Here is an 11,711-nt window from a genome sequence, read left to right on the forward strand (position 1 = left end):
AACAACAGCTATGGAAGTGTAATGGAGCTGTGGAAGTGTAATGGAGCTCCGCAAGTGCAACCATAGCTGTGGAAGTGTAATGGAGCTGTGGAAGTGTAACCATAGCTATGGAAGTGTAACAACAGCTATGGAAGTGTAACGGAGCTGTAGAAGTGTAACGGAGCTGTAGAAGTGCAACCACAGCTATGGCAGTGGAACAGAGCTGTGGAAGTGTAACCACAGCTATGGAAGTTTAACCATAGCTATGGAAGTGTAACCACAGCTATGGAAGTGTAATGGAGCTATGGAAGTGTCACCATAGCTATGGAAGTGTAATGGAGCTGTGGAAGTGCAACCATCGCTATGGAAGTGCAACGGAGCAACAGCGTCGGAAGACTGCGAGCCTGAGACGCTCAAGCAATGAGTGCCAGGAGAGGCTTTAGCGGCGTCGGAGCCAGGGGGTGGAAGGGGATGGATTTCACTGACCAGCTGCGCAATTTCTCCCTTGTCAGTAGGGGGCGTGCGCCCATTATTGCAATACGAAGCAAAGTAGAAATTGTTGGTCTTGAGCGTTTCTCACAGAAAGCAGCCACGTGCAGCCGACTGCACGGCCTGCTGTGTTAATGGCTGGGATGCACAGGGCTGCAGCGCTGGCGTTCTGCTGGATCTGCTCTTCCTTCCCACAGTGACAGCGGAACGCGGCAGAAAGCGCAGCGAGGCGGCAGAGCAGCAAGGAGCTGACGTACAGAGCGCGGGTCTGCTTCGTGCCATGGCAGTGGGCGCAGAAAGAAATGCCGGGAGGGGTCTCTGACCGCCCGGCGGAGGGGTGTGGGGGAGGGGAGAGCTCACGTGGCAGAGCCCCGCACCCGCGGCCGGCAGCGAGGGGCGAAATCCGAGCCCGAGCCGGCTGCCAACGGCCGCTCGCTCAGGCAATCGGAGCCGGCGGCGCTGGCGCTGAGCAAGGAGAGGCCGGGCCGGGCCGGGCCGTTGCGCGGCCGTTGCCGTGAGGCGCGCGGGCCGGGAGCGGCGCGGGGCTGCGGCCGTGCGGAGCCCCGTGTGCGGGGGGGCGGGGGAGGTGTGGGCGCGAGGGGGCCCCGGGCCGATGGCAGCCGGCACAGCCCCACGGCTGAAGCGGCTGCTTACAAAGGCAGGGCGGCCGTGTGCGCTGCGGGAGCCCGAAATGGACTGTGAGGGGCCCAACCGGGCCAGCCCGGGCCGGCAGGCTGCAGCGCGGCCGGGTGAGGCTCAGAGCTGGCAGGCCTCTGCCCCCTCCGCTGAGGGTTCGTGCGGCGGAGCTTCTGCCCGGAGGGGCCACATCCGGCACGGCAGGATTCGGCTGGTTAGTGTGCGAGGCCGGGAAAGCTCGCAGGCTGGGGCTCCGGGGCAGGCGGAGGATGTCACAGCGCGGCTGACATCACCGGGCTGCTGGAAGCTGGGTGCTGTCACAGTGCGTTTCCGTGACGACGACGGGCCCTCCCCAAGGAGCCGAGGGGAGCTTTGCTGCTCTGTTTGTTACCCGGCGCAGCCTGTCGCGGGGGGGCTGGGCAGACAGTCTTGCCAAAGAGGCCTGTGGTCCAGCACAACTGAGAGCACAATCCTTTTGTTTCTCCTCGAACCCTGGCCAGGCTGTGGGGAGAAAAGCAAGAGGAGAAAGAGGGCACCGGGTGTTGGTGTTCCCCCGGACTGCCACGTGGATCGGTTCATTCAGTGGCATCAAGGCTGGACCTGCTTGCAGCGGCTTTGGACACCTCGCCCACGGGATGGATGCATTGCTGTACAACTCCCCAGTGGCCGGGAGAGCTTCTCCAGATGCTCATTGCCAACGGGGCTCCCCCGTGAGTGCGGATCTGGGTGATGGTGAGGTGTGCGGGCGCTTGGTGATGTGTCTTTCTGAATCACGGAGCTCGTGTAGCAACGATTAGGCCCGCTGCCTTGCTTATTTCCTTCACTGTTAAGCTTCTCTTTTGGCTTTAGACACTGCTTTATTTTTTGGTAGCATTTTGTACTAGGCAGTAAAATAAGCCTATCCCTTACGTTGGTGTCTTTGCCCTTCCCGCTGACGCCGTTGATTGGCACCACGACATTAGCACACGATGGGCACGTAACTTGGACGTGGGGGACGTGACTTGAAAGGCCAGCATCAGGAAGGTCTCCTTTGGAGAGAGACGTAGAGATTTGGGCTTGTTGAGCGCGGAGAACAGAAGGCTCTGGGGAGGCCGCGTGGCTGCCTTTCGGAACGCGGGGCCTCAAAGATCACCTAGTTCCAACCGCCTGCAGCGGCCAACAGCGAGCTCAGGCTCTAGGTCAGGTTGCTGAGGGTGCCACCCAGGCTGAACTGGAACACCCGTCGGGACGGGGCGTGCACAGCGTCTGTGTGTGGGCAGCCTGTGCCAGCACCTCACCACTGGGCTGTAAGCAGCCCAGTGCCCGCTGCACACTGATGTTGGGTTGCTGTGAGCAATGGGTGCCCGCCCGGGGCCGGGCCGCTCGGCGGGGCAGGGGGCGGCAGCGGGGCAGGCTGGGCCAGGCTGCGGGTTGGACGCGCGTGGAAGAGGAGATCCCCTCTCCCTGCCGGTGACCTAACAGAGCTCCAGGTGACGCGGGCTGATGTCACAATGGGATGCACTGCATCACAAGGATGTGTTTCCTGGGGCAGCGGCAGTGCCGGCACTTCCCTGCAAGGCCTGGGCGCTGCTGGAGCACTGCTCAGGGGCTCTGTCCTTCTGTGGCCAGGAGTCAGGTCAGGGGCAGCAAGGCTGCACCGGGCGACCCTCGGTGACGCGTGGAGGAGCAGGGGCACTTTGCAGAGAACTGTTGGTTGAGGAGCCAGGGAGGGCATCCTTAGCTGCGAGCCGAGGGCTGCCGGCAAGCGACATGGAAGGCTGCTGGACTGTGACCATCAGCTCGGAGCTGGTCTACACGTTCCCAACGCTCCTGCATCTCTCTGCCGAAGGTCAGGCTTTCCGGGCCCCCTTGGCAAGGCATCGCAGGGGGCTGTTACAGCTGTCAAAAGCCGCAGCTCCTGCTCTCTGCGGTTGGCTGGACGTGGCTGGGGGCTGCTGCGAGAGCCCCGCCCAAGGGTCCCGCTAGGCTCTGGGGACGATGTGGCAGCCAGGTCCCGATAGTAGAGCTGCCCAGAGCCCCCAGGTTCCTTTAGGCATGGCGAGTCCCCTGTGATAGGGCGGTCCAAGGCCAGGTTTCCCTGGGAGACGGTGTTTCCGTAGGTTCCAGCTCTGGAACTCAGCTCTCCTCCATCCGATGTCCCGGAGGCTTCCTATGTCCCCGGTTCCCCTCTGGGCTCTGCATAAGGCTGAAATTGGAGCAAAGCCCAGCCGGCTCTGTAGCCATGGTGGTGTTTTTCTGGGGTGTTTGCGTGCGCCTGTATCGATCACTGTCTGGGTGAGGAGCTTGCCAAGAGGCTGTGAAGAGGCTGGCCTGGAGCCTGACACGTCTTTTCTTTCCTTTGCAGAGATTGTGGCGATCTGGGATGCTGTGTCTGATTACATCCTGGAACAGATGAAGCTGGACAAGGTGGGCTGGTGTCCTGGTGGCCCTCGCCCTGGAGAGGGCCCTAGGTTCAGTCCTGCCCAGAGCGTGGGCCCCGCAGAGCAATCCCTCCCTGAGCACCACAGCAGCACAGTGAGCCCAAGCCGGGTGCCCAGAGCAGCTTCTTGGCCAGCTGGGAGGGAAACCCAAGGCCAGAGCTGCCCTGAGCAAATGTTTGGCACAGGCAGGGGCTCCACTCTGCCCGGTGGTCAGGATGGGGAGAGCAAAGGGAGAAAGGGGGGATTTTTTCTGGCCCTGCGCCAAGCATAACCCTCGGGAATCAGTCCCAGGCTGTAAATGTCCCCTGTGCTGCAAATATCCGGGCTCCTCTCTAGCCAAGGGATGTCGGGAAGTACTATGCGGAGGTGGCGGTATTGCAGGGACCACAGATTTTTCCAAAGCTTTCCAGAGAGCGCCATCTTGCCCCGCTGCCCTTTGGGAGCGGGGAGGGCGGAGAGCAGTGCCGCCCTGCTCTTGATGTTCGTGGCTTTTGCTGCCCCTGAAGTACACACGCGTCAGCCTTTCTGTCTTTTCCCTGTGCAGGGAGTCCTGGTCCCGGGACTCGGGCTCTTTGCTGCGGTCCGAGAGCAATTCCACATGCAAAGAAGTGGCGGTGTCGGTCCGAAGACCTGTCTTCCAGCTGGACATCGGGGTGCTGTGGCTGCAGGACCTCCAGTCGCCCACCGACATCATCCCCGGTGAGAAGGCAGCGGCCACCTTCCCCTTCCCGCCCCATGTCCGGCCGGGCGTGTTCTCCCTGCTCTTTGGAAACGGCTGGGAGCAGCAGAGAATTGTCTGCAAAGCTCGGGGTGCAGCGTGAGTTCCTCCAAAAGGAACCACAGCCCAACCCAACCCAACGACAGCCCAAGAGCTGTTTCTCTAAAGGACCTTCTCTTTGGGACTTGGTTATGAATGTTGCATGGGAATGTGGCTTGCTGTGGCAGTGAGGATGTGCCTTCTCCTTGCAGACGATGTCAAGATTGAGCGGCTGAACTACCGGCAGCTCTCGCGAGCCACCGGCATCTCGCTGCACGTGGTGCAGCGCTGCGTGCGAGAGACCGTCCTCTTGTACTGTCACCTCCTGAGGAACAAGGCGCACGTCTCATTCGCCTTCAAGAACATCGGCGTTCTGACGTACGAGGACGACTTCCTCTGCATGAGGTTCTTGTACAGCTGCATTAAAACGCTGGATAGCAATGCCAGCCTGACTGCACTGCTCCACAGTGTAAGTTTGAGGAGGTTTTGAGGGTGCGCCATCAGATCACCGCTGGCCAGCCTGGATGTGGCAGGCCAGTCAAATGCCTTTCCCCACGCTTGCCCCCTCCGCTTTCTCCACTGGCACAGAGATTTCCTGGATCTCTGCCCCTGCGGCAAGCCTGGCAGTGCCCTTGCACGGCCTCAGTATTTTGCCGTCCAGCTCCTCCAGAGCAGAGCAAAGCTCTGATGTTCCCGGAAGAGGCTTTGGTGGAGAGCAGCTTTCTCTTGGCATGGGAGCCAGGCTTGCTTCCTGTCAACAAGAGCCATGAAAAAAATGGCCTAGGCAAGCCTCCAGCAGGTCTGTGTCCCTTTGCAGAGAATTTGGCCGGCCCGTTCTGCTGACTTCGGGTCAGAGACCACCGCTCATGGGATCCAGGTGTTGCCGAGGTGAGTGCATTTCCTCTGCAGCACTTAGCTGGCCAGGAGACGGGCTTCCTTCCCACCTCCTCCTTCTGAACGTGCCCTGCTGGGTCTCCGTGCTCAGCATGCGGTCGGGGAGAAATCCTGGAAAGCCTGGCTCCTGCTTCACTACTGCTGCCTTTTGGCTGTGTGTGTCTTCTCCCGGAGGGATGGGGAGTCAAGGTTGTGTTACTGGTGCCCAACCGGTCCCGATTCCCATCAGAGAGAACGGCCTGCACGTGGAAAAGAATTTGGGCTACATGTGCTGGTTTGGCATGGACAGGAAGGGAAGGGGTGCCACGCTTTGCGTAACACATAGATAAATACCGCCGACAAGCTGCATGGGGTAGGAGGTCATCCTTTTCAAGGCTTGTCACTCTTTGTTTCCAGGTTTCAGCTCGCTGTGAAAAAGAGCAGAGCAGAGGCCGCCGCAGAAAGGAACGCTGCAGTGGCGCGGAAGATGAGTAGAGGTGAGGGAAAGGGTCCCAGCAGCAGGAGGGCGGGCCCTGTCCCATGCCGGGTGGCCGGATCCACGTTCACGTGCCACGCCCGTGGGGCTGCTGTGAAGAGCTTCTTCCTTTCTTGGTTCCAGGGGGCACTGCCGGCAGGCTGCTACAGAAGCGGAAGACACTTCCCCCCTCCATGCTGCTGCAATACCAGGCAGGCTCGAGGCAGCAAGATGTGGCAAAGAAGCCTTCTGCCAGGTGAGATCCTTGGGCAAAAAGAAGAAGGAGATGCGTGTGCTCGTGTAGGAGTGGCCTCCTCCTTGGACCTGCCAGCTCCGCGCATTCAGAAAGGCTCCTGACACACGTGTTTCCCAGTGGGGGCCGTCCTTCTCCAGGGACGGCGAGCGTGCAGCATGCTTGCCTGCGGCAGGCACAGCAGCTGCATGTTCCAGCCTGGTCCCCGATCCCTGGGGGAGCTGAATGCTGATCCCTCTTGATCGCAGAAGCTCTTCTCCCGTCAGGGGTCTCTCCACGTTGCACCGGAGCCCATCTTTATGGTTGTGGGAGCATGGGGGGAGACCAAGGTGTCCCAGGCTCCTGCAGACTCCTCTTGTGCCTGTTTGCAGCGTGCTCCCGCCGTGTGCAGGCAGCTCCCACGGGAGAAAGCAAGCAGGACAGAAGGAACCATCTACTCCTGCCCAGACCAGCACTGCACTCCCTGCGACAGAGGACTCTAAGAGAGTGCTGCAGGTACCGGCTCTGCCTTGCTGCAGGGACTGTGCTGCTTGAGACTGCACAAATGTTAGCATCATAGAATCACAGAACAGTGCGGGTTGCGAGGGACCATTCAGATCACCTAGTTGCAATCCCCTGCTGTAGGCAGGGACCCCTGTCTCTAGACCAGGCTGCTCTAAACCTGATCCAGCCCGGCCTGGAGTGCTTCCGCACGGAGGGAAGCAAAAGCCTCTGCGTGTGCAGTGATCTGGAGCACAGGCCTTTGGGTGCCATCATTTCTCATTTCTGCCCACTCCTCCGGCTCCTCTGTAGCTGGAGGGTGTTGCACACCTGCCCTGTCTCTTCTCGCCTCCTGGCCTGCCACCTGCCACAGCACCCTGATTTTGAGCAGGGGCTGTGGGAGTGGGATACGACCAGTGAGCCATGTTTGCCACAAGTTGCGGATCCTGGCCTGGCTTTGGGGCCCCTGATCCTTCAGGGTCAAAGCAGTGCCGACAGGCCAGGCCTGCTCCTCCAGAGGCGAGGAGCAGGAGCGTGGAGCTGAAGGAAGGCCCCAGGGGCTGAGGCTGATCCTGTATGCTGCTGTCTCTCTGCAGGAGCTCCGGGAAGTGTCTGCCCTGTGGAATGAAGCAGACCGCACGTGGCCCGTGTACCAGCAGCAGGTAGAGCAAACGCGGGCAGAAAGAGCGGCATGGGAAGGCTGGAGTGCAGGGGAGGACCAGCCTCCACTGCAGGTACTGTCAGGGATCGACCCTGCTGACAAGAGCCGCCGTCCTCTGAGCCAGGGTGCGAGCTCAGCAGGGCTCAGGGGGTGGGAGCAGGACGGGCAGCGAGCGGCACGGCAGGGGCTGGCCTGCTCCTCCCCGGGAGGAGAGCTTGGCATCAGCCCCGCAGGGAGAAGGGTGGCGGGCAGCCGTGGGCTGGCAGGGCCGAGTCTCCTGCTTGCCAGGGCCTACAGCAGGGCCCTTGACAGAGGGCCTGTGGGAAACAGCCCTGTGCTCCCAGCCGTTTTGCTGACGCTGTCTCCTCTTTGGCAGCGGTTTGCCAGTGCGAGCGTGTGGGCTCCGCGTCCTCCAGCCCAGCCCCGGGGACAGCAAGTGGGGAGGAGGTGGAGGAAGGATGTGGATCCTCCGCCGGGAAGTAAAATGGGAACAGCGACCAAGCTGGCACTGCATGCCGAGTAAGTGTGTGCGGGCTCTGTTGGCTGCCTGAGGCACTCGGGCAGCTGTGACCCTGCAGCTCGGGGACGAGCACGGCCCAGGCCAGAAAGTGCTGGCGGGGTGCAAGGGTGGGGACACGCGGCAGCACGGGGGTGCGGGGCTGGGTGAGGGGAGAGCCAGAGGGGGCTCAGCAGAGCCTGAGGGATGACTTTGTCCTCCGGTTGCAGCCTCCTCTCCCCGCGAGCAGCTCAGGTGCTCCAAAGGTTGGAGCCCCACCTCCATCAGCAAGAGGCTTTTGCTGACACCGCGGAAAGAAACCGGCAGAAGCTGGAGCTGAAGCGGCAGCTCCCCTGGTAAGCTGCATAGGCAGCAGATCCTGAGAGCCGGGCTGGAGCCCAGCCTGCGGTACTTGCCTGCGCTCAGCCTGTAACGCTCTGTGCACTGTCCATTTTCACCTCCCTAGTGCTCGGTGCTCGTACCGCTCCAGAGGGGAAGGTGCTGGCAACAGTGCTGGAGCTGTCGGCAAGGGGGCTGGGAAGCTGTCCGGATTTCCACCTGTGAATGGCAAATCGTAGAATCAAAGACTTGTAGAATGGCCTGGGTTGAAAAGGACCTTGAAGATCATCTAGTTTCCACCCCCCTGCAATGTGCAGGGTTACCAGCCACCAGTCCGGGCTGCCCAGAGCCACATCCAGCCTGGCCTTGAATGCCTCCGGGGATGGGGCATCCACCACCTCTCGGCAGGCTGTTCCGGTGCGTCACCAGCCTCCGTGGAGTGAAGAACTCCCCCTAATATCTAACCAAATTCTTCCCCCCTTTCTCAGTTGCAAACCATTCCCCCTTGTCGTATCACTGTCCACCCTCGTATAAACAGCCGTTTCCCCTCCAGTTTATTTCTTCCCTTCAAGCATTGGAAGGCCGCAGTGAGGTCTCCCTGGAGCCTTCTCCTCTCCAAACTAAACAAGCCCAGTTCCATCAACCTTTCTTCACAGGAGAGGTGCTCCAGCCCTCTGATCATCTTTGTGGCCCTCCTCTGGACTTGATCCAACAGGTCTGCGTCTTTCCTGTACTGGGGGCCCCAGGCCTGGACGCAGAGTATCCCAGATAAAAATAAAGAGAATTGGCGTTCTTTCCAGTCAGTGTGCTGGTGTCGTGTCTGTCGCCATAAGCTAACGTGAGGCAGCTGGAGCTGTGCTTTGCGGGAGGAATTTGGGCGGCAGCGAGAGCTGTTCCCGAGGCCCGGTAGGCCCGTGCTCTCCAGGAGTGGTCTCCCAGGATGACAGTCACCTCTGCCGGCCGTGCCCGTTTCCTGTGCAGAAGTCGTGTGTCACCTCGTACCCCCACAGCTCCCTCCCAGCAACAGAAATTCCGTGGCAGAACCACGGGGGAGCTCCGTGGGGACGAGGAGCAGGCAGGGGCAAGGGGAACACGAGGGCACCTGAGAGACCTTTCCCGCCAGGGCTCGAGAGCACTCCTGCCTGCAGCTGGGGAGTGTATTGCCAAGGGTTCTGCAAAGGTGGATGCGCTTGCTTTGAACTGCCCCCGGGCTGATTCCCAAAATCAGAAAGGCAAAAGCCCAGCTTGAGCTCAACCTGGCTGCTGGGGTAAAAGGGAACGAGAAACTCTTTCACAAGTATATCTAGAGTAAGAGGAGGACCAGGGAGAATCTCCATTCTCTACTGGATGAGGCTGGGAACGTGGCCACTGAGGATAAGGAAAAGGCAGACGTTCTGAATGCCTTCTTTACATCTGTCTTTAGAAGTCAGACCGGTTATCCTCAGGTTTCTCCACTCTCTGTCCTGGCAGCCTTGGCTGGGGAGCAGACTAGACCTCCCACGATTCAGGCGGAAACAGTCACGGACCTGCTACTCCATCTGCACTGCCACAAGTCCATGGGACCGGGTGAGATTCACCCGAGAGTGCTGAGGGAACTGGCGGAGGTGATAGCCGAGCCGCTTTCCATCATCTATCAGCGCTCCTTGTTGGCGGGAGAGGTCCCAGAAGACTGGAGGCTTGCCAGTGTGACTCCCATCTACAAGAAGGGCTGCAGGGAGGATCCGGGGAACTACAGGCCTGTTAGCCTGACCTCGGTGCCGGGGAAGATTATGGAGCAGATTGTCTTGAGGGAGATCACACGGCATGTGCGGGACAAGCGGGGGATCAGGCCTAGCCAGCATGGGTTCACGAAGGGCAGGTCCTGCTTGACCAACCTGATCTCCTTCTATGATCTAGTGACCCGTCTGGTGGATGAGGGAAAGGCTGTTGATGTAGTCCACCTAGATTTCAGCAAAGCCTTTGACACTGTCTCCCACAGTATTCTCCTCGCAAGTCCGTGGCTTGGACAGATACACTCGTGGCTGGGTAAGGAAGTGGCTGGAGGGCCGGGCCCAGAGAGTGGTGGTGGATGGAGTTAAATCCAGCTGGCGACCGGTCACGAGTGGTGTTCCCCAGAGGTCGGTGCTGGGGCCTGTCCTGTTTTATATCTTCATTGATGACCTGGATGAGGGCATTGAGTGCACCCTCAGTAAGTTTGCAGATGACACCAAGCTGGCTGGAAGCGTTGATCTGCCTGAGGGTAGCGAAGCCCTACGGAGGGATCTGGATAGGTTGGATAGCTGGGCTGAAGCCAATGGGATGGGATTCAACAAGACCAAATGCCGGGTCCTGCACTTTGGCCGCAATAACCCCAGGCAACGCTACAGGCTTGGGGCAGAGTGGTTGGAAGACTGTGTAGAGGAAATGGACCTGGGGGTGTTGATTGACGCTAGACTGAACATGAGCCAGCAGTGGGCCCAGGTGGCCAAGAAGGCCAATGGCATCCTGGCTTGGATCAGAAATAGTGTGGCCAGCAGGAACAGGGAAGTAATTATCCCCCTGTCCTCAGCACTGGTGAGGCTGCACCTTGAGTACGGTGTCCAGTTTTGGGCCCCTCACTGTAAGAAAGACATGGAGGCCCTGGAGCGTGTCCAGAGGAGGGCAACAAAGCTGGTGAGGGGTCTGGAGCACAGGCCTTACGAGGAGCGGCTGAAGGAGCTGGGGTTGTTCAGTCTAGAGAAGAGGAGGCCCAGGGGAGACCTTATTGCTCTCTATAACTACCAGAAGGGAGGTTGTAGTGAGCTGGGGGTCGGCCTCTTCTCTCGGGTGACTAGTGATAGGACTGGAGGGAATGGCTTCAAGCTGCGCCAGGGAAGGTTCAGGCTGGACGTTAGGAAATACTACTTGTCTGAAAGGGTGGTCAGGCACTGGAACGGGCTGCCCAGAGAGGTGGTGGAGTCACCGAGCCTGGTGGTGTTCAAAGAGTGTTTGGATGTTGTGTTGAGGGACATGGTTTAGTGAGAACCATTGATGAAGGGCGAATGGTTGGACTGGATGATCCTGTGGGTCTTTTTCAACCTTAGCGATTCTATGATTCTATGATTCTTTCTTTACTATTGCTAACCTCCCCATCTTCCCCACATCCCTTAGTAGCTTGGAACCTCTAGTGTTGATTATGCTCTGAGTCAAGACTTACTACTTGTTCATACTGGGATGAAGCGTGCAAGGGTGAAGAAATTGTTATTCTTAATAATCAACATATCTATCAGAGTACGCAGAACAGCAAGATGATCAGTTTTGATAAATTATTATTATCCATCATCGAAGTAATTAGTATTATCCATCAAAACTCCCTTACTATGCATAGTAAGGTAGTTTTCTTACATTAGAAGTGCTTCATAGTCTGGAGCAAAAACACAAAAGGGTAAAAAGAAAGAGGGGAAACTGTGGGAGGCAGACTGTGTTTTTGCAGTGCAAGTTTCCAGTATTTCTGTATGTAGCACAGGATAAGCTGCCTTTCGCAAAGAAAGCTGCTGAACAGAGTAAAGTTGAGACTGGGGCGCTCCGACCTAGGTAAAACTGGCACAGGCACTAGGTAAGGTAGTTCTATAAGGCAGGGGAGAGTTCGGTACAGGACAGAGCTAGTGTGCAGATTGTTGAAAATACTGTCCTGCTATCGTCATAAAAAGATCACAAAACACCCAAAGGCAATGGGTTGGTAACAGACGTTGTACGGAAGTGTAACACAGCTATGGAAGTGTAACAACAGCTATGGAAGTGTAATGGAGCTGTGGAAGTGTAATGGAGCTCCGCAAGTGCAACCATAGCTGTGGAAGTGTAATGGAGCTGTGGAAGTGTAACCATAGCTATGGAA

The 11,711-nt window shown here is 58.7% G+C and overlaps 1 protein-coding gene across 1 annotated transcript; it reads left to right on the plus strand.

The window, feature by feature from the left end:
• The first annotated feature begins 2,853 nt into the window (after positions 1-2,853).
• Positions 2,854-8,136, plus strand: LOC121107803 (coiled-coil domain-containing protein 81-like). The gene is made up of 12 exons (XM_046904785.1): positions 2,854-2,932; positions 3,449-3,518; positions 4,069-4,223; positions 4,494-4,750; positions 5,099-5,169; positions 5,572-5,651; positions 5,774-5,885; positions 6,254-6,377; positions 6,959-7,096; positions 7,400-7,542; positions 7,750-7,875; positions 7,986-8,136. The coding sequence occupies exons 1-12, from the start codon at positions 2,854-2,856 to the stop codon at positions 8,095-8,097; spliced, it is 1,467 nt and encodes a 488-aa protein (XP_046760741.1). The 3' UTR covers positions 8,098-8,136.
• Positions 8,137-11,711: the final 3,575 nt, after the last annotated feature.

Source organism: Gallus gallus, chromosome 31, assembly GCF_016699485.2.
Source record: "Gallus gallus isolate bGalGal1 chromosome 31, bGalGal1.mat.broiler.GRCg7b, whole genome shotgun sequence".
Classification (NCBI taxonomy): Eukaryota; Metazoa; Chordata; class Aves; order Galliformes; family Phasianidae; genus Gallus; species Gallus gallus.

Coding starts and splice junctions, on each gene's coding strand:
- LOC121107803 (XM_046904785.1), top strand. CDS start 2,854: ATGGAAGGCTGCTGGACTGTGACCATCAGCTCGGAGCTGGTCTACACG. Junction 6,378..6,958: donor ACTCTAAGAGAGTGCTGCAG/GTACCGGCTCTG, acceptor GTCTCTCTGCAG/GAGCTCCGGGAAGTGTCTGC. Junction 7,876..7,985: donor CTGAAGCGGCAGCTCCCCTG/GTAAGCTGCATA, acceptor TCACCTCCCTAG/TGCTCGGTGCTCGTACCGCT.